Source organism: Caretta caretta, chromosome 7, assembly GCF_965140235.1.
Source record: "Caretta caretta isolate rCarCar2 chromosome 7, rCarCar1.hap1, whole genome shotgun sequence".
NCBI lineage: Eukaryota > Metazoa > Chordata > Testudines > Cheloniidae > Caretta > Caretta caretta.
This window is the reverse complement of record NC_134212.1, coordinates 124,757,702-124,777,370: the sequence shown is the minus strand read 5'-3', so window position 1 is coordinate 124,777,370 and position 19,669 is coordinate 124,757,702. Positions and strand designations below refer to the sequence as shown.

The window sequence follows — 19,669 nt, the reverse complement described above, 5'->3', positions numbered from 1 at the left end:
TCTGCCCCCAGGGGGTCCCACCCATCCAGAGTGGGGATGGCCGGGGGGTCAGGGGCTGGGCAGGGGGGGCAGAGGGGCGGGGACCGCACGGCAGGGGCTGAGGCAGGCGGCGGGGCTCCGGGTCCCCAGGGTGCTCACTCTAGAACCCGCTGCTGCCCCCCGCCCCAAGGGGCTGTCGAGTGCACCCTGGGTCTGTGCTCCCCCCAGCTCCCTCCCTCGCCCCAGGTGGCAGCAGGAGACATCCCCGTCCCCCCCCGTCCCCCCCCGAGCCTCCCTCACTCTCTGCTCGTCTCTTCCAGCTGGAGAGGAACGTGACCCAGCAGGACCTGCTGGCGCTGGCGGAGCAGCTGGAGGCGTTGGCCAATGTGACCGTGAGTGACGCCGAGACCCCTGAACTGCGGCCCCGCCCCGGCCCCCGGCCCCCAGGAGCATCAGCGCTGGGTGTGGGCTCCCCAGGGTCACGGGGGCGCTGCCCCCCCACCCCTGCCTGGGCGGGGGCTCTTGCCATTGCTCATCGCTCCCCTGCCCCGGGAGGTGGGTGGGGTGGGGTGTGCGGGCCGGGGACCAGCTCTCCAGGGGCTCTGCTGGTCCCTCTGTGGCCGGCCTGTCTCGTCCTGCTCTGCCCCCGCCCGGGCTGTGGCTGCTGGGCCTGGCAGGTGCCCCTGACTGTCTCTCCCCCTCCCCACGGCTCAGGACAACGCGACCAGGAAGCAGGAGCTGCGGGAGGAGGCGTCTGAGCTGCGACAGATCAATGGGCAGATAGGGTCCCACTTCCCGCCGGAGATGGTGAGTGACCCTATGGGCCCCTGGCACTTCCCCCCCAGCTGGGAGCAGGGTCCCCCGGGGCTGGGAGTGGGGAAGGGCCTGGGACACGCTGCGTCCCCCTCCCTAGCCGGTGTTGTGGGGGGCCCCTCCCGCATCTAACCCTCCTGTCTCTGTCCCCAGCAAGCCCTGAAACGCAGCATCCGAACCCTGCAGGCGACGACCCCCCAGGTCCCGGTAAGCAGCGTGGGCAGGGGGAGGTGCGGGTGCTGCTTTGGGGGGCGGGGCGAGGGGCCCCCCTTTGGGAGCCAGGCCCCAGCACCCTGCGGAGCCTCTGCGCTGCTCAGTGGGTGCTGGGAGCTCACCGGGGAGGTGGCACAGCCAGCGAGGGGCAGCCCGGCGGCTCCCGTCCCCAGCCGCTGCCCCATGCGATTCCCCCGTTACGGGCAGCGGGGGCCCTGAGAGTCACCCGGACAGGGTCCCTGGCCGCCTGGCGGGCAGCCCGCCTGCAGCTCTGCTAGTGGCCAGCAGGGGAGCCACCGCCGAGGGACACCCCCAAAGCAAGGAGGGAAGGGCTGGCTCTGGAGGGGTGACCCCATCCACGTGCTGCAGCAGACAGCCCGCCGGGGCGCGTGTGGGTGCTCGTGGCCAGCCTGGCCCCGCAGAGACCAGTTGCCTCGCTGCCCAGATCCACCCAGGGCTGGGATAACAGAAAAGGGAGGGGGGCTGCGGGTCGGGGTCGAGGGGCCCTGGCGGTGGGGCAGAGAGGGGGGAGCCCGGGGCTGGGCTGGCAGGGGCTGCGGGTTGGGGTCGAGGGGCCCTGGCAGAGCGAGGGGAGGGAGCCCGGGGCTGAGCTGGCAGGGGCTGTGGGTAGGGGTCGAGGGGCCCTGGTGGGGGGCGGAGATGGGGGAGCCCGGGGCTGGGCTAGCAGGGGCTGCAGGTCGGGGTCGAGGGGCCCTGGCAGAGCTGGGGGAGGAGGGAGCCCGGGACTGGGCTGGCAGGGGCTGCGGGTCAGGGGCGAGGGGCCCTGGTGGGGGGAGCCCGGGACTGGGCTGGCAGGGGCTGCGGGTTGGGGTCGAGGGGCCCAGTGTTGTCGGGTGGGGGGGCCGTTTGGACTGGCGGGGGCAGTAGTGTGTGTGCTTTGCCCCAGCACAGTGCTCTGAGCGCCGGGTGTCCTGACCCAGTAACGGGGACCCAGCCCGACGCTGCCTCCTCGTGGCCACGTGGGGACAGGACGCCGGGTGTCTGCGTTCCCACGGAGGCTCAGATTGCCGGCGACCACCCGCGGGCGGGTGCGGGGCTGCCGGGGGCTCCCCCTTCTGCACTGGGGCCCAGCCCGGGCCTGGCTGAGCTTCTGGGTCCCATCCTGCTCCTTGCCCCCCAGGCGCGGATCAATGACACCCTGCAGCAGATCGAGGATGCTCAGACCTTCCTCGACACCAGGGCTTCGGAGAGCATCAAGAACGTGAGCCCCTCGCAGCCCCTTCTGGCCCCGGGCCCCAGAGAGGCCTCGGACGAACACCCCATGGCTTCGGGGGGCCCTCCCCTCTCCCAGGGCTGTGCAGCAGGACAGGGGACTGGGAGGAAAAGCCCTGCCCCTGCTGTGGGACTCCCTGCACTCCCCCCCACCCCCAGAGCCTCCCATGCAACCCCGGCTCGGGGGGATGCCCAGGGGCAGGGCACTTGACCCCCTGGGGTGGGGATGTGTGGGGTCACGGCACAGAGCCATCCCCTGTCCCAGCAGAGACCTGACCCCACTGGGGGGTCCTGCCCCCCCCCCAGCCGCTGGGCGCACGAGCTGGTCTGAACTTTTAAAACGCTGCCTGAGCCCCCCTCCCTGGGGGGGTCCCCGAGCCAGGCTCCCAGCGGCTGGCCCTGGGTGCAGCATCTCACCCCCGTCCCCTTCCCCGCAGGAGAGCCAGGCCTTTCTGAACACGCTGCTGGGCTACTTCGATTCCTACATCGCTTGGGCCAAGAGAACAGTGAGTGAGACCCCGACCGCGGGGGTGGGGGGACTGTCCTGCCCCCTGGGCATGGGGTAGGGATGGGCCCTGCCCTGCCTCACTGTCTGTGTCTCTTCGTGCACCCCGAAGCCCTGGTGCACTTACACGCTGCCCCCCGATGCCTGGCACTGCAGCGTCGCCAGCGACTCCACTGAAACAAGTTTGGGACGCTAACGAGCTGAACCTCCTGGCGCCCGCGGGGCAGGGCAGGCTCTGGTTAACACCCCGATTTGGGAAACTGAGGCACTGAGAGAGGCAGGGCCTTGCCCTGGACACGCAGCGAGTTGTGCCCACTGCGGGGTTCCCTCTCCAGCTTGGCATACCCCAGGCTGCTGGCAGTCCCCTGCCCCATCCCAGGGCAGCTCTCCTCTTGCCTAGGGTGTGGGGGAGGGATATGGGGGGCTCTGGGGGCTCCCTGCCCAGTGGTGGGAGGTTGGGAAGGGCAGAGGTGTGAGGCGGGCGGGCCCATGCCTGATGTGGTGCTGACGGGCCATGTCCCTGTCTCTGTTCTGTCCCCAGCTGACAGAAGAGGTGGGGCGATGCGAGCCCGTGGCCAAGACCACGGATGTGGCTGAGACTGTCATCTGCAGTTACGTGGTGGATTCCCTGGTGAGGGGACTTGGGGGGCAGCAGTTTTGTGGGAGCTGGGCAGGGGGTGCTGTGCAGGTAGCAGTCTGGGGAGCGCGGGACTTGGGGCCGGAGGGAGCTGTGGGAGTTACACGGGAGCTTTGCCTTCCCAACGCGCCCTTGGGTGAAACTCCCAGCTCCGGGGCCTGGGCGATGCCTGGGCAGCTGGTGGGTCGGAGTGCAGACTCAGCCGCCATGGCTGGGCTCCCTGACACGGCTGGACCCGGCTGAGTAAGGAGAGTCCCAGAGGACTTGCTGGGTCTGGGCCCTGGGGGCTGCACTGAATGCCCCCCGACTCCGGCAGCCCGGCCAGGCCTTGCCGGCCCAGTGGGAGCTGGGCACCAGGCCCTGGCTGTTGAGTTGGGAAGGGTTCAGTGCTCACGAGCCCTGCCGCCCTTTCCCCTGCCCATCCCTGCGGGTGAGGGCAGCCGTGCTGGGGGCCAGGCTCTCAGACCCTGCGTGCAGGCCTGCACAGCTGTTCGCTGACTCACCCCGCTGGCCGGATGGGGCGGGTCCCATCCTCTTCCCCACGCTGTGCTCTTGAGCCGGCTTGTGACGAAGCGGGACTGTTCACAGACAACTGCTTGGAGACCGGGGTAGCTCCCTCCACAGGCAAGTCAATACCCCTGACAGACACAGGTACATTTCCTTCCCTGTCCCAATTCTCCACCCAGCTAACAGGTAAGGTCCAGGGACACTCCTCTTCCACTCTCCTCGCCTTCCCACCCTGCTGACTGGACACAGCCATCAGCTCACAAGGCTGCCTAGGCTCATCCAAACTTTCCTTACCCAGCACCTTGCCACTCCCCACAGATCCCCTGCCCTGCCTGTGTCTCCCCCCACTCAGCTGGGGCCTCAGCTCCCACTGTGCCCATTACTGCACAGTCCTCGCTGGTCACACACTCCCAGGGGTTAACTGCCCCCCAAAACCGCTCCTCTCTGAGCCTTCAGCACACCTGGTCCTTGTCAATCCCCCTTCGTTTTACTGCTCCCCAGTCACTTACTGCGTACATCCCACCGCTCCCACCAGTTGTCACGGAGTCCCTGGGCGATGCTCTGGAACTGCTCCCCATGAAGCCAGTCAGGACTCTGGGGAAGTCTCCTTTCTGGGAGCAGCCTGTCTGCAGGACACACAGCTCACCCAGCTTCCACCTTCCTGGGTCTGACCTCGGAGCATTCAGCATCCTCTGCCCCTCCCTGCGATTCCCACAGCGAGTCCGCTCAGGCAGGGTCCTGGGGAAGCCAGAGGGTCCTGCCCCCCAACTCCGCAGTCAGACGTGACTCTCAGCCAGCCAGTAAAACAGAAGGTTTATTAGACGACAGGAACATGGTCTAAAACAGAGCTTGTAGGTGCAGAGAACAGGACCCCTCAGCTGGGTCCATTTTGGGGGGCAGTGAGCCAGACAATCCCGTCTGCCCTTCACTCCATGTCCCAAGCCAGCCCAAAAGGAAACTCTCTCCAGCCCTGCCCTGCTCTGGGCTTTGTTCCTTTCCCGGGCCAGGAGGTCACCGGATTCCTTTGTTCTCCAACCCTTTAGCTCTCACCTGCAGGGGGGAAGGGCCCAGGCCATCAGTTGCCAGGAAACAGGGTGTCGGCCATTCTCTGTGTCCAGACCCCTGCACACACCTGCCCTCTAGGGCTCTGCAATGATCATACACCCTTATCCCACCACCTAGATACTTAAGAACTACCTAGGGGAATCTGAGGCACCCCCACACTATTCAGAGGAAACAGTAAGAACAGTCCCGCTTCGTCACACGGCCCAGCCCCATGGCTCTGGCCCCCTGCTGAGGAGGGGAGATCTAGCCCCGGAGGGGGCTGCTGGGCGGGCGCTGACGGCTGGGGGCCTCTCTCCCCTGCCAGAATGGCTTCTGGTTCAGCCTGGGCTGGTGCACCATGTTCCTGCTCCCCGGCGTCATCCTGGCCGTGCGGCTCGCCAAGTTCTACCGGCGCATGAAGATCGCTGACATCTACGAGTGAGGAGCCGATATCTACCCCTGCCATGCCCAACCCCCCACCACAACCCCTCTCACAGCCCCGCCATGGCCGAGCCCCCGCCACGGACTGACGCCCACCACGGCCAACCCCTCTCACAGCCCTGCCACGGCCAACCCTCCACCACAACCCCTCTCACAGCCCTGCCACGGCCAACGCCCCACCACAGCCCCTCTTACAGCCCTGCCACGGCCGAGCCCCCGCCACAACCCCTCTCACAGCCCCGCCATGGCCAAGCCCCCGCCACGGACCGACCCCCGCCACGGCCAACCCCTCTCACAGCCCTGCCACGGCCAACCCCCCACCACAACCCCTCTCACAGCCCCACCACGGCCAAGCCCCCGCCACGGGCCGACCCCTGCCACGGCCAACCCCTTTCACAGCCCTGCCACGGCCAACTCCCCGCCACAACCCCTCTCACAGCCCCGCCACGGCCAACCACCCGCCACAACCCCTCTCAGCCCCGCCACGGCTGAGCCCCCACCACAGGCCAACCCCCGCCACGGCCAACACCTTTCACAGCCCTGCCACGGCCGACCCCCACTACAACCCCTCTCACAGCCCCGCCATGGGCTGAGCCCCCACCACAGCCAACCCCCCACCATAACCCCTCTCACAGCCCGCCACAGCCGAGCCCCCGTCACAGGCCGACCCCCGCCACGACCAACCCCTTTCACAGTCCTGCCACAGCCGACCCCCCCACCACAACTCCTCTCACAGCCCCGCCACGGCCGAGCCCCCGTCACGGGCCAACCGCCACCACGGCCAACCCCCCACCACAACCCCTCTCACAGCCCTCCACGGCCGAGCCCCCGCCACGGACCGACCCCCGCCACAGCCCCTCTCACAGCCCCGCCACGGCCAACCCCCCACCACGGGGCGAGCCCCTGCCACGGGCCGAGCTCCCGCCACGGGCCAACCCCCCACCATGGCCACCCCCCCGCCACAACCCCTCTCACAGCCCTGCCATGGGCCAAGCCCCTGCCACGGGCCGACCCCTGCCATGGCCCCCGCCCCAACCCCTCTCACACCCCCTGCCCTGGCTGACCCCTACCACACGGCAAGGCCCTGCCCTGAGCCCAGCCCCACACTCTGCCTTGGAGCAGGCTGTGAATTCACCCTGGCCCCCCTGTGCCACACTCTGGTCCCCTCCCACGCGCCCCCAGCGACGCAGGGCTCGTGGGCCCCCTGCCTCGCCCCGCTGCTGCAGCTGGGAAAGGAGTGAGGGAGGAAACATGGCTGCTGTGAAGGTGGCAGGTTCACAGGCTTCTGCAACGCAGCGGGGTCACAGAACCAACCCTCCCTCCCGCGGGCACGGAGCTGGGCCAGCCCCGCCCAGGGTTTCCTTCGCACGGCTCTCCCCATGGCCGCTCAGAGCGCCCTGCCCTGCCCCTGCACACACCGTCCCGGGGCAGCTGTGGCTGTGTGTGGGGCTGCCTGTGGTCCCGCTGGTGCCCTGCCCCTTTGCACTCTCTGGGCAGTGCTCTCTGGCCCCTGCCAGGGGTCCCTAGAATCGGGGGAAGCCGGCCTGAGCCGGCCCCTGGGACAGCGCAGAGGCCCCTGGAGACGCGGGGTGAGGGGGCATTGCTGGTTTCACTTCCTCCTGGAGTTCCTTCCCGCGTGTCAGAGCCAGACGGGGACATGGTATTGGGCTGACGCGAGGCGGGAGAACCAGAACCCCTCGGCTGGCCACGGGTGCAGAATAGCCCAACACCGGCGGCTCAGTCCGGCTCTGCCCCCTTTCCCCTGCCTGGGGTGAGGAGCCGGCGGGGCAGCGTCCCCCGGGGATCCCTAGGGCCGGTCTCCCCTCCTCTCTAGGCACCCGTGAGGGCACCAGCTGCGACTGGCACTCGGCAGCCCTCGCTGCCCCAGTGGGCCTGGCAAATGCAGGTTCTGGCCCATGTGGGGGTTGCTGCTGGGGCCCAGGGTGCGCGGGGGAGGCCACGGAGCTGCCCAGCTGGCTCCCCACCCTCCCTGAGAGCCGGGGGTACGTGCCCCCAGCCCACCAGCACGAGGCCTGCTGTGGGGTGGGACGGGGGAGCGTGTCCATCCCCACTGACAGCCTTTCTCTCTCCCCGCAGCAGCGACAGGGAAGCCCTGGCGATGTAAGTACCCGGGGATAAGGGCGGCACAGCCAGCTGCGGAGGGTCTGGGGGGGCGAGGGGCTGAGCAGCAGGGGTGTTGGAGCCCCTTGCGACTGGAAGCAGGGGGCTTGTGGGGGTGCTGGGCCCAGTGTGTGGGGGGCGGGGGACACATCTCTCTTGGGGGAGGGGGCCCCCGAGCCCTTTGCACTTGAGGGCCCCAGGCGCCCCCGAGGCTCATGGGCACCGTTCACCGAGGAGGCTGCAGCGTGGGCAGGGGGCAACGCGTTGGCACGTCCCCTGAGCCTCGGCAGCGAGGGGCATGGCTGCAGGTGGAGGCTTCCCTGGCCATGTCCGTGCCGCACGGGCACCGTCCCAGCTCCCACACGGCAGGGCCCAGCGCGCCGGGGTGGGCAGAGGGGCCGAGCTCTGCTTGGCCCTGGTGGGGAATCTCGGGCCACGTCCCCAGGCTTCGCAGCCTGTGGTGCCCGTCTCAGCCTTCGCCCGGAGCCCAGCCTGTGCCCACCCCCAATGCTGGGGACATCCTGCCTCGGCCCCTCTGCTTTGGGGGAGGGGGTGTGTTTTTCCCAGGGTATTCTGGGAAATTCTTTGCTGCGATGGCCCAGGGTCTGTGATAGCTCTGAGCCGGGCACTGGGGTGACCAAGGCACCGGGATGTGCTTAGGATGAGCTGGGTGCTGGGATGAGCCAGGTGCTGGGGTTACCTGGGTGCTGGGATGGCTGGGCGTTGGGAGGACCCGGGTGCTGGGATGACCTGGGTGCTGGGGTGAGCCAGGTGCTGGGGTTACCTGGGCGCCGGGATGGCTGGGCGTTGGGAGGACCCGGGCGCTGGGGTGACCCGCCCCCTCTGCTTGGTTTTGCAGGTCTCCATCTGCGACGCTGTTTAAAATCCCCCGGGTGGAGATGAAGAAGTAGCAGGCACCCCGCCTGCACCCACACTGGCCCTGGCCTCAGGCCCCCGCGGGCTGCTTAAGGGATCATGGGGCAGGCACCCACTGATCTGATTAGACACCTGGACTCCATGGGCCAAACCAGCCAATCTGCCGTGCCGGCTCCACCAAGCCCCGCCTTTCCCTGCACCCGCGGGAATCCATTGCTCAGCCAATCACAAGACTTCCCTGGGTGGGAGCCATCCTGCTTCCTGCCCCCATGGCTATGTTGTGGTACATAGACCCTGCACTGCAGCGCAAACCCGGAGCCGATCAGCTGGGAGAGAAGGGGGGAAAGAACCAGCAGCCCCTCTCCCTACAATCACCATGGGGGTTCACTGTGGATCTAACACAAAGGATGGGAATCCTGCTATGGGGCAGGACCCACCATGGCTCCTCGGCCCCTTCCCCCGGCCCAGCCTCCCTCCCTGGGGTCAGGCAGTGTTTGGCCGCGTGGCTCTTGCCGCAGGGATGGTCCTGGTGCTGCTGCTGGCTTGTCCTGCCCTCCTTGGGGCCCAGGGGTCCTGATTTCCTGCCCTATGCTGCTCAATGCCAGCAGCAGCGCTGTCCATCACTCACTGTGTGGGCTGGCTCCCCCCTAGGCGCCTGGGTCCTTGTGGGCATGGTGGGGGTAGGGTGATGGTTCCCAGAGGCCTCCCCGCCCCAGGCGTGCGTTGGGAACGGCTCTTGGCATGCCTCGTTGCGATGGAGCAGCTGGGCACTGTCTGGCCCCACAGCACCAAGGGGCTGGGCCAGGGCAGGTGGCTGGGCACAGGAGGTGGAGGGGACGGGGTACCCAAGCTCGAAGCCGTGGGAGGGTGGTGTCAATACACCCCCATGCTGGAGGTGCCCTGCATGACAGCTGTATGATGAGCCATTTCACCCGCCCCAGCCTTCACCCACCATGTCACAGCCTTGGCCGAGAGGTGTCGTGTGTGGGCCGTGCCCTAGATACATGTGGGGTGGGCGCCTATCTGTGCCCCCGAGCGCCCGTGTGCCGACAGCAGCCTGCCTCTGGCCGTGCCCCAGACCAGCAGGCCTCGGAGTCCCACCCCTGTCCCAGGAGCACAGTGGGCTGAGCGGCCGCCAGCCAGGCATTGCTGGGCTGGGCACTGGCTCATGGTGGGGCTGCTGGAGGCAAACGCAGGACGTCCTGGCAGCAATTAGCAGCCCCCGCTGTGCTCCGGGAGGGCCCCGCTCTGCGGCTGGGGAGCAGAGCTCTCCCAGGGGCCCGGCAGGACTCGCCCTGGGCTGGGTGCCCTGCCATTAGGGGATGGCCCCGCAGCCTCCTGCCTGCCCGTGAAAGGAGTCCCTGGCTCTGCGCCCATGCCCTGGTTGGTGTGGCACGGGGGAGGCAATTGGCAATTGCGCCCGCCCGCTGTGAGGCGATTGTTTATTTTTGTACCAAGGGGAGTCGCTGGGGGCGCTGGCTGACGCTGTGACGTGCTATTGAACCAATAAAGTGTGTGCTGCAGTCGGGCACCGGGTGCTTCCCCATGGCCGAATAGAGAGAGCCTGGCAGAGGGGGTCCTTGGAGCAGCATGGGCGAGGGGGCTGGTGTGGGGGGACCCCTTGAGTCCCCCTTACATTACAGAGGACACCCCCTCCCGTGCTGCTGAGCCCATCTATCCCAGCCCCCCTTACGGGCAGGGCCGTGGCCCTCGGTGCTGGGCGGGCAGCATGGGGTGCGTGCTGGAGAGAGGCAGCTGGTGCACCTGGCGCGGAGGCCGTGGCCCCACCGCCCTGGGAGCGGAGCTGCTGCCCCGGGGGCACTGAGCGCCTGCAGCCTGGATGCCCAGCTGTGTCCAGGGCCCAGCGGGGCAGCTCCTGTGACAGCAGCCCAGGAACGCTCGCCTGGGGGGTGGGACCAGCCAGATGTGGGGCTGGCTGGGAAACCTCAGCAAGGGGCTATTAATGGCCCCCAATGGCCATGCCCACAGCCAGGATGAGGCCTGCGGGCGGCTTGGTTCCGGTTTGTAATGTAGACTAGACGGCCCTTGGTCAGTGGCAGGGCACGACCTGGCCCAGCCCGTTGTAAGCAGGGTCCCTGGAGTAGCGGGCATGGCTCGGGCCTCGCCCTTGCCGGGCAATGAAGATACTGGTGCCCGCTACCTTGTCTTGCTGGGGAAGCTGGTGCCTGGCTGCCTCTTGCCGGGGGGGCTGTGCCCCTTCTTTGCAGCGACTCCACCAGCTGCTTTCCCTTTCCCGGGCGCAGAGGGTCGTGTCTGCGTTGGCAGCGGAAACGCCGCCGTGGCCCCAAGCCGAGCGAGCGTCGGGATGCCCCGTCTTTCTGCAGCTGGCAGCCCTTGGGGGCTGGCTGTGTGCATGGGTTCCTCGGGGGTGGCAGGTTCCGCTTTTGGTGGGGGAGGGGGTCCCACCACAGCGGAGCAGTGACAAGCCGCTTGAAAAAGAGGAAAATGTGGTCGTGAAACCACACCAACTGGCGGGCCCCAGAGCTGCCCTTCGCTGGGGCTCAGTCAGCCTCCAGTTCACGGGGCCAGGGGCTGGCCTGGCCCCCTGTGCCCGGGTGACTGATGCAGCAGGGTCTGACCGAGCAGGAACTGGAGGGGAGGACCCCCGCTGCTGGAGTCTTGGCTTGTGCTAGCCCGAGCTGTGGGGCCCGCGTGTCCGCAGGCCCCGGCAGCGTTCTTCCCTCTCCGTAACCGCCAAGCGCCATCAGAAACAGCCCCTGGGAGGGCAAGGCGAAGGGCCGGGGCTGGAGCGGGCGAGGCGTTAGTCCCAGTGGGGGGGCAGGGGCCAGTCAGCCTTGGCCCCTGTCCATGCAGCAGAGAACCCAAGCAGCTGGCTCTGGCTTCAGCAGGCCCAGGAGCAGCAACTGGCCCATTTGACTCTCCCCCTGCCGGCAGGAATTCGACAGCCCCAGGGCAACCCCTGGCTTGGAGGGGATGGGCGAGGGGGCCCTTGGGGGATTCTCTCTAACAGTGCCCAGCCCCAAAGCTGCCTTGGGGGCAGCCCTGCCCAGCTTCGGGAACTTCAACCACGCTGCTGAGCCTCCCTGTCCTGCCGTGGGGCGGGGGCAGAGCATTTCCCCCAGCCCCTGGGATGTGAAAACCGCTATTGCAGGACCCCGGCACAGACTGCATGGGCTTCTCGTTGGCTGGGCTCTGGCGTGCTGGGATCGGCCGGGGTGCAGAGGGCTCTAGGGAAGGGCAAAGCTGTTGATAAGGGGAAACCTATAAACCCCTCCCTGCACCTGGCCTCTCTTCCTGCGCTGGGCATGACCCAGTAAGGAACAGTGGGGAGAGCACTGCACCTCTGGGGTGTGGATCCTACTGGGCGCCAGACCCCCGGCTGCCTTCTGCTGCGAACCATCACGGCCCGCTAACAAGAGCTTGCCCGCTCCAGCTAGCCTGCCACGGGCAATTCCACGGGCAGGGCTGAGTGCCAGGCAGTCCCAGGCCTCCGCCCTGCCTGGCTCCCGGTAGTTTAGACCCAGCAGTGGCAGAGGATGCTGACTGGCCCGCAGGCTGCGTTACCCTACTGCCCTCCCTTGAGTTTCAGCAGCAAACCCAAGCTCCACCTGTGTAGCCTTGGCAGGCCCATCTCGAGTGCCCCATGCCCCGCTCTCGGCTTGCCTCACCCACCCGGAGCGCCCTCCCCCCAGCCATTTCCGCTGGCTGCAGTATTCTTCGCTTCCTGTCCCAGACTGTTGTGCACCTTGTTAAACAGCTGCCCTGGGCCACTTCAGAGGGGGCTGCATGTCAGCAGTGGGCCCAGCAGCTTGGGAGCCTTGGGATCAGAGAACTGCAGGAAAGACTTTGGTCTGTCTCCCTGCGGAGGCTGGCGGAAAGCAGGGGCCCTTGGGTACAGCTCCAGCTCGCCCTGGGCAGCTCCTCACACGCCAGCAGCTTGGGTCCGGGCCCAGAACCAGAGGAGGTCACGAGCACTGTGGGAAGGAAGGTGGATAGCAGCCCACAAGCAGGTTGACGTCATCCCAGCAGCTCTGCACCCACTGCAGCCGGGCCAGGCTACGGCACCTGCCCCCCTTCCCCGCTGGCCCAGGCTGTGGCTGGGGGGAGAGGGCAAGGCAGAGCATAAGCTCTTTGCCCCTCCCCTCATGGGGGTGTTCTGGCCCCCCACAAATCCAGCTGGGCGAGGCTGTGCCCTACTAAAGCTATAGCCCCACAAGCCGTGAGCCTGGCCATCTCCCACCCCAGGCAGGGCAGGCAAGAGGGAACCCCGGGGGGCAGTGGGGGGGCACTCCGGGAAAGCCCCGGGCCATGTGGAAAGCAGTGTTGTGAAGCCACCAGGTGGCTCTTTCTGTCAGCCACGTGCTGAGCCACCCCACACAGGGGTTGTGTATGTGTCTTTGTGTTCCCCCCCGAAGCATCAGGGACCACCAGAGCCGGGACCCTGGCCAGGGCGGACCAGCGCTCGGAGGCCCGTCACAGAACCCTCTTTCTAGTGGCCTGGCTGGCACGGTCGGAGACAGGCCGAGGGCCAGACGTGGGGTGAGGAAGGAATCCCCCCAGCTCAGATTGGCAGGGAACAGGGAGAAGTGGGGGGTGTTACCTTTCTGTGCAGCCTGGAGCCCAGCTCACCAGCGAGGATCAACTGGGCGTCCCATTGCCTCAGTGCCTTGGCTCCCCACAGTCTCTGCCACCCACCCGGCGGTTTCCTGACGGCTGAAATGCTGGAGTGGAACCGCAGCCTGCGGGCCCAGGACAAGGGCGTCCGGGTGAAATGCAACAGCCGGTGCTGGACAGGGGGTCGGACCAGAGGAGCCGATGGTCCCTGCTGGCCCAGCGCTCTCGGGGCTGGGTGCTGTGTTTTCACTGAAACCCTAAACCGGGGCCCAGCCCATCACCCTCCCTTGGCGTGCACCCAGGTGCACTGAGCCCAGGCCCCCGGGCCCTGCTTTGGAGACACTGCTCCACAGGCACCCTCGGCTCGCTGGAGCAGAGCCAGGCAGCAGGGGGAGAAAGTGACCCACTTCCCCTCCCTGCCACGGCCTGCAGCGGAACAAAGCTGCATTGATAACAAGCCAAGCGGATCCTAACAGCATCAGCAGTTCCTCTTCCACAGGCCCAGCAGTGCGTTTGCACGTGGGTATGCCGTCCGCTACAGGGACTTTCCGCAGCCCCCAGCCTCCGCCTAGACCTCCGGCAGCAGCTGCCAGCCAGGCGAGCCTGGGCCCAAGGGCCCGCAGCCAGGGCAAGACAGGAGACTGGCTGTCACTCGTTAAACACCTTTTAATATTGCGTATAGGACAAGAGCAACTGGACAGTGGCATGCAAAGCCAACTACGGCCTAAAGACTCCTTCCTTGTGCAAACAAAGAGCCGCCCAACTCGGCCTCAAACTCTTTTCTCTTGCCGGTGTGAGATGTTCTACGCCAGCTGGTTAATGACACTCACTGGAAAACTAGCGGAGGGAGGGCAAGCTGGCACAGGGCCTGCTGGCCACCAAGGTACCTGCAGCTGGGTAGGCAGGGAGCTGAGCTGGTCCCAGGAGCAGCCCCTTCCCCGACCCCCCACCCCTTGGACAAGTGAAGCTGCTGTTTTAAGGAGCAGCTGCATTCGCAGGCCCAGCAGCTGCTCAAGGTAGCAAAGCCCCTTCGTGCTTCAGAGAGACTGGGGTGTAAGACACAGTAATTGGGGCAGAAGGGGCTAGGCAGGTACAGCTCCTCTCTGTTTTGGAAGTCACCCAGCTGCCAGTCACTGCACTGCCTCAGCCCCCGAGAGCTGTCTACACTAAGGCTTGAGCCCTCGAGTTAACCTGGCGCCAGGCCAGCCAGGGTAGCTCACCCATGGGATCAGGTAAGTCAAGGTGAAGGGCTCTGGTGTAGACAATCCCCAAAGCACCCACCTCCCACTCCTGATCTTTGACGCAGATGGGAACAGGGACCAGGCAGCTTCACAGCTTAGGGGGCTGCCCAACAGCTGGGCTCTGCTCTAGACCCAGGCACAGAGGGGACGGGCAGTCACTCCAGAAGACACCTCCCCTCCCCCGGACCTATGCCCAATGCCTGAGCACAGCTGACTGCCTGCAGGGGCTGCCCCTTAGACCCAGCAACTCAAGGGAGCCCAGCTGATTGCATCCCCCAGCGTGACCTCCCGCCTCCCTCTGGGGCTGGGCTGGCTGCAGCAACCCCCATGCCCCAGTGGAAGGGGGAGGAGGCTCAGAGCCTTTGTCGAGTCACCACCATTTCTGGCTGTTGGGTGGCAGGAGCTCTGGGGGCTCTCCTCCCTGCCCTGCTAATTAGCGAGGCCTTGCTGGAAGGGAGGGGCTCCCCCCCAGGAGTGGGGCCCTGTGCCCAGAGGAAGGCATGGGAGGGCAGTGGGGTGAGCGAGGAGGAGAGGGAGCGGCTGATGCAGCACACACTCTGCTCTGCCCCCCGGGCGCCCTGCCTGCCCTGACCCACTGCAGCTGGGCCCTGGGGGTGGGAGAGACAGTGGCTGAAGCACCAGCCAGAGCTCTCCTCGTGCCTGCTGGTGTGACACATGGAGCCCTCGGAAAAGTTCCTCCCGGGCCAAGGGCTAGCGCCTGACGAGCGGCCAGCGATTGCCTGTGGGGCCCAGAGCGCGGACAGCGCCACCCGTGGGGATCTGGGCTGGAGGCGTTAGATCCGACCAGTTCCCTATGCCTCCCTCCTCCAGAAACCAGCTGGCCGGCAGCTCCCAACTCACGCTGACCCACACAAACCCTTGCGTGTGCTCCCAGCCCATGCAGCCTCCCCCCTGCAGACAGTCAGCAGGGCTGAGAGCGCAGCCAACTCCAGCCAGAGTTCGTGGGAGCCGCGGGGGCTCAGCACCTGGACAGCCTGGCCCCCTCTTCCCATTGAAATAGATGCACGGCCGCGCTCAGCCGCCCTTAAACCCAGCGCTGCCCCAGGACCCTTCACGGGCAGTTTAGGTTTCTTTAAAATGTTCCCTCGCCCATTTAAAAAACAAAACCCCCTTGGGAGGAGCAAACCAGGCAGGGGCTGTGAGCGTGGCCGGGTCTCCCATTCCAATCCCAGCCAAGCAAGCCCTGCCCCGAGTGGCTGCATTCACACAGGGAGCCGACCAGCGTCTGGCGTCCCCCCAGGAGAGACGGGACCTGGGCAGGAGAGGGGGCGAGCGGGTCCCCGGTGGCCCTGACTCAGCCGGGGGGGAAGGCCGGGGAAGGGCCAGCCAAGGCTGACACAGCACCCCGCGTTTCTTGGAAGGCTGAGAGGAGGTTAGAGCCCAGGGCCAGGAACAGGAAAGGAGAGGCCGGGTCTAAGTTTGCCTCCTGCACTTACAGACACCAGCCGGCGCTGCTAGGGCAGGCGGGGCCTCGCCGCAGGCAAGGGGCAGCCAGGCACAGCTGCCGGCCCCAGGCCTGAGCTTGCGGCCGCTCTGTGGTTTCATTAGGAAATCGGCCGTTCACCACTCAGGGCAGCTGATGAGCTGATGCCCCGGGGGGGAGAGACACTAGCAAGGCCATGAACGGACGGGGTTGCCGCTGGCAAGGGCACCTCCGGCCTGAGCCCAGGCAGCGGTCCCGGGGACCAGCCAGCCAGGAGCTCAGGAGCAGAAACAGCCGCAGTGGGGAGGTTTTAGAGACTGGGTCCAGGCCAGCAGTGCCCACGTGAGCGGGTTCATTCACCAGTGATCCCGTGCTGCCAAGGGGCATGCCTGCTCCTAAACAGCCTGGCCGTGGGCAAGTTACAGCAGGGGACTTTCAAAAACAAATGAAGTGAAATGGGAATTTGGGTTAAGACCTTGTACTTTATCCCCCACGCTCCATTGGTAGAGGGCAGGAAGCCAGCGTTTAACTCAAAGGGGTGCTGTAGGCCAGGAGGGGGGCTCTCGCATGCAGTCAGAGCTCTCCCTCTCTCTCACACTCCTTCTCTGGAGAAACTGCCTCAGCTGTAAAAACCCCACAGACACCCCAGTGATCCTCCCCCAGGTCTTGCCTGGGCCGCCCCTCTCACCCCATGGACTCATGAATGGTGCAATCTCTTGGGAGTCTGTTTGAGGCAGGAAGGTTTAACTAGAGTTGGTCTCTGCCTCTGGAAATGGGGGGAAGCTGGCGTCTGCTGCCCCACCCCAGCTGTTGCAGGGGGCATCCCCTACCCACGCTCGCTAGGTTGTCACTCCCATTCCGTCCACACGGCTGTTCATACAGCATCGCTCGGGTCACAGCCCGGGCAAGGAGTCCTGCACGCTCCCGTCTGCGGCGGTGTTTCTGGGGCGGCCTTGGGGCCAGCCCTGTGCTGTCTCGGCGGGGCGGGCGGCGGGAACGGAAGGCCCTGCAAGATGTCAGCATAAAGATCGTCCTGAGTGCACTGATGCTGCGCCACCTTGTGCAACAGCGGCTTCAGCAAGGCCAGGGTCAGCGGGGCGCCCCCGGCGGAGAAGGGAGCCGGGTCGCCCTCCGAGCGGGGGAGGTGCTGCAGGACGATGCTGAGAACGTCCGAGACGGTCAAGTCTGCGGGGCACAGCTCCCACAGGGTGGCCAGGTACGGGTCCAGGTCCCGGTGCTGGGCGAACTGCGCCAGGAGGGTGGAGAAGATCTCCTTGGTGAGCAGCGGGCTGAGCTTGGAAAATTTCTCGGCCGCCTCCACCACCCGCTGCCACCTGCGGAGGCGGACGAGCAGCTGCACGGCTTGCAGGACGGCCTTGGGCCGCGCACTACACAGCAGCAGCTCGATCTCCATCTCGCGGTCGGTGGCCGTGCGGTGGCGCGTCCGGTCGAGAACGGCCAGCGCTCTCCTGTAGAGGGGCACCCCGCCCTCGGGGCCCTCCTTGGTGCTGTATGTCCAGGAGGTGCCAAGGTACTGCTGGGTCAGCTCCACAAAGCTGGGCAGCCACTTGGGTTTGAACCTGTGCAGGGAGCCGCAGATGAGCTCGAAGAGCGGGACCGCCCCATTGACGCCCCGCTCCTCCTGCTGGGACCAGTTAGGGACTGGCCCCCCCAAGACCTTCTTCCAGATGTCTGGGGTGGCCCTGGCCACCAGGAGCCCGTCTCCATTCTGCTGCAGCTGCAGGCTGCCCCGGATGGCTTTCCAGGAGGCCCTGGGGAAGGAGCTGAAGACAGCGTTCAGATAGGCCAGGTTCTCCCTGTCCAAGTCCAAGTGTAGGAGGCGGCTGACCTCCTGCTCCACCAGCTCCTCGCAGCACCTGTCGACTTCGCTCTCCGAAGCGCCCACGACGCAGGACTTGAGCAGCTCCAGGCTCAGGTAGCTCTGGAGATCCATGCTCATCGTGCTCAGCAGCTTGGCGTAGGTCTCCGGGAGGGCCCTGGCTGCCCTCTCCTTATCGGGGAGGCTGTGCTGCAGGATGGAGGAGAGCGCAATGGGTGCCTGGAACATGTCCCCCTTCTTCAGCTTCTCCACCGTCAGCTGGGAGCTGCTGAGGCTCCGCCTCTGGTAGTACTTGCAGGCTTCCTCGAAGACCATCTCCACCAGGGCGGGCTCGGGCCTGCCGCCCTCCTCCGGGCTGGAGAAGCTGAAGTGATAGATGCCGGCCGGGGTGAGGAGCTGGATCTCCTCCGCCCCTCTCGGGGACTCCAGGAAATGCACCTCTTTGGTGCTCAGGAGTCTTTTCTCAATCAGCCTCCCACTGGTCAGGTCAATGAGATACAAGACCCCCGCCAGCACGCAGGCCAGGGTGCTGCCAAAGGCCTTCAGCTGCACGGGGTCTCCTTGGGCCAGGCAGCTGCCCCCCAGATCATAGACCTGTCTCCAGGTCCCGTCTGGCTGAACCAGACGCACCGTGCCTCGTGTGCTGAGCAGCAGGAGCCCCCCGCAGCTGGACAGGGCACAGGTATGAATGTCCAGAGGCGCTATGGACAACAGGAGACCCACGGACCCAAACACGAGCTTCTTGAAGTCACTGGAGTGCAGGACTTTGCTGTGGACGATCCCGCCAGACGGGGCCACAATGGTGACTTTAGCCTCCCGAGGGCACCAGATGAGCAGGAACGTGGAGACGCTGGCAAAGGTGGCACCGGTGGGCACCAGGAAGACATGCTGGGGTGAGGCCAGGACTTGGTACTGGGGGCTGTTGTGCACCACTATCCTCATGGCGCCCAGGTGTGCCCCCTGCTCCCCCAGCTCCAGAGCCCTGGTGCAGATGCAGTACCCGAAGGCCCCCCTGCCTGGGTCCAGATGAGCGTCCGAGGGGGGCCTCTCCTCGCACCAGACCAGACTGCCTCCCTGGCTGCAGATGGAAACAATCCGAGCCCGGGCCCCATGGCACAACTCCAGGGTCTGCTGCAGCTGCCAGCCCAGCGCTGTCACGAACCCCCACACCTCGGTCCTGCCCTGCTCCCAGACGACGGCCAGCACCCAGGAGGTCCGCGCTGCGGGGCTCTGCAGGAAGAGCAGTTCCGTGATGGGGGGCTGGGGCGGCTGCCAGCTCCTCTCCAGGTCCCCCGCCCCGGTGCCCAGGCGCTGGAAGGCGATCACCTGCGGCTGGAGCGCCGGCCGACCACGCAGGAGCAGCAGGAGGTGCTGCCCATCTGGGCTGGTCTGGACGTGGGGGGTCGCCAGGCCCGGCCCATGCTGGCTCAGCAGCTCCCGCAGGCGCCGGCCGCTGACAAAGTCACTGAAGTCGGAGACCTGCCGCAGCGCCCCGGCTCGCTTCATCTTGGGGCGCCTGGCGCAGCCCCCGCCAGCATGAGGCGGGGCAGAGAGGGCCCTGGCTGCTGAGCTGTCACCACTGCCTGAGGCTCCCCAGACACCCCCCGCCCCGGCTCGCCCTGGCTCCCCCGGGGGCTCCCCAGACACCCCCCGCCCCGGCTCACCCTAGCTCCCCCGGGGGCTCCCCAGACACCCCCCGCCCCGGCTCGCCCTGGCTCCCCCGGGGGCTCCCCAGACACCCCCCGCCCCGGCTCACCCTAGCTCCCCCGGGGGCTCCCCAGACACCCCCCCCCGGCTCGCCCTGGCTCCCCCGGGGGTTCCCCAGACACCCCCCCCCGGCTCGCCCTAGCTCCCCCGGGGGCTCCCCAGACACCCCCCCCGGCTAGCCCTGGCTCCCCCGGGGGCTCCCCAGACACCCCCTGCCCCGGCTCACCCTAGCTCCCCCGGGGGCTCCCCAGACACCCCCCCCCGGCTCGCCCTGGCTCCCCCGGGGGCTCCCCAAGCCCCGCGCCCCCCCCCGGCTGGCTGCGCCTGCCCGGCCTGCGTGCGCCCCGGTGGCCTGCTCCGCGCGTCTCTGCGCCGCGCCCCGGCCCTGTGCTCCCGGGCGCCCGCTCGGAGCCGGGCCGATCGCCCAGCGCCGGGGCCGGGCCGCGCTCAGCTGCGCGCCCCGCTGCGATCA

The 19,669-nt window shown here is 67.1% G+C and overlaps 2 protein-coding genes across 3 annotated transcripts in view; one reads left to right on the top strand and one right to left on the bottom strand.

Annotated features, from left to right (window-relative positions):
* Positions 1-9,900, top strand: part of LOC125639677 (prominin-1-A) — a 39,134-nt gene extending 29,234 nt beyond the window's left edge. The window contains exons 16-24 of one of the 2 annotated variants that reach the window (XM_048857266.2): positions 300-371; positions 694-786; positions 946-999; positions 2,147-2,227; positions 2,676-2,744; positions 3,285-3,374; positions 5,257-5,369; positions 7,470-7,493; positions 8,353-9,900. In XM_048857266.2, the coding sequence (XP_048713223.2) occupies positions 300-371; positions 694-786; positions 946-999; positions 2,147-2,227; positions 2,676-2,744; positions 3,285-3,374; positions 5,257-5,369; positions 7,470-7,493; positions 8,353-8,404 (648 nt within the window). In that variant the 3' untranslated portion in view covers positions 8,405-9,900. The remainder of the gene's footprint in view (positions 1-299; positions 372-693; positions 787-945; positions 1,000-2,146; positions 2,228-2,675; positions 2,745-3,284; positions 3,375-5,256; positions 5,370-7,469; positions 7,494-8,352) is intronic. The other variant, XM_075131118.1, reaches the window with a different exon arrangement.
* Positions 9,901-13,611: 3,711 nt separating this feature from the next.
* On the bottom strand, positions 13,612-19,112 carry HPS6 (HPS6 biogenesis of lysosomal organelles complex 2 subunit 3). Its single transcript, XM_048857265.2, has one exon. It carries the CDS (start codon positions 18,994-18,996, stop codon positions 16,525-16,527), a length of 2,472 nt encoding a protein of 823 aa, XP_048713222.1. The 5' UTR covers positions 18,997-19,112; the 3' UTR covers positions 13,612-16,524.
* Positions 19,113-19,669: the final 557 nt, after the last annotated feature.

Coding starts and splice junctions, on each gene's coding strand:
- HPS6 (XM_048857265.2), bottom strand. CDS start 18,996: ATGAAGCGAGCCGGGGCGCTGCGGCAGGTCTCCGACTTCAGTGACTTT.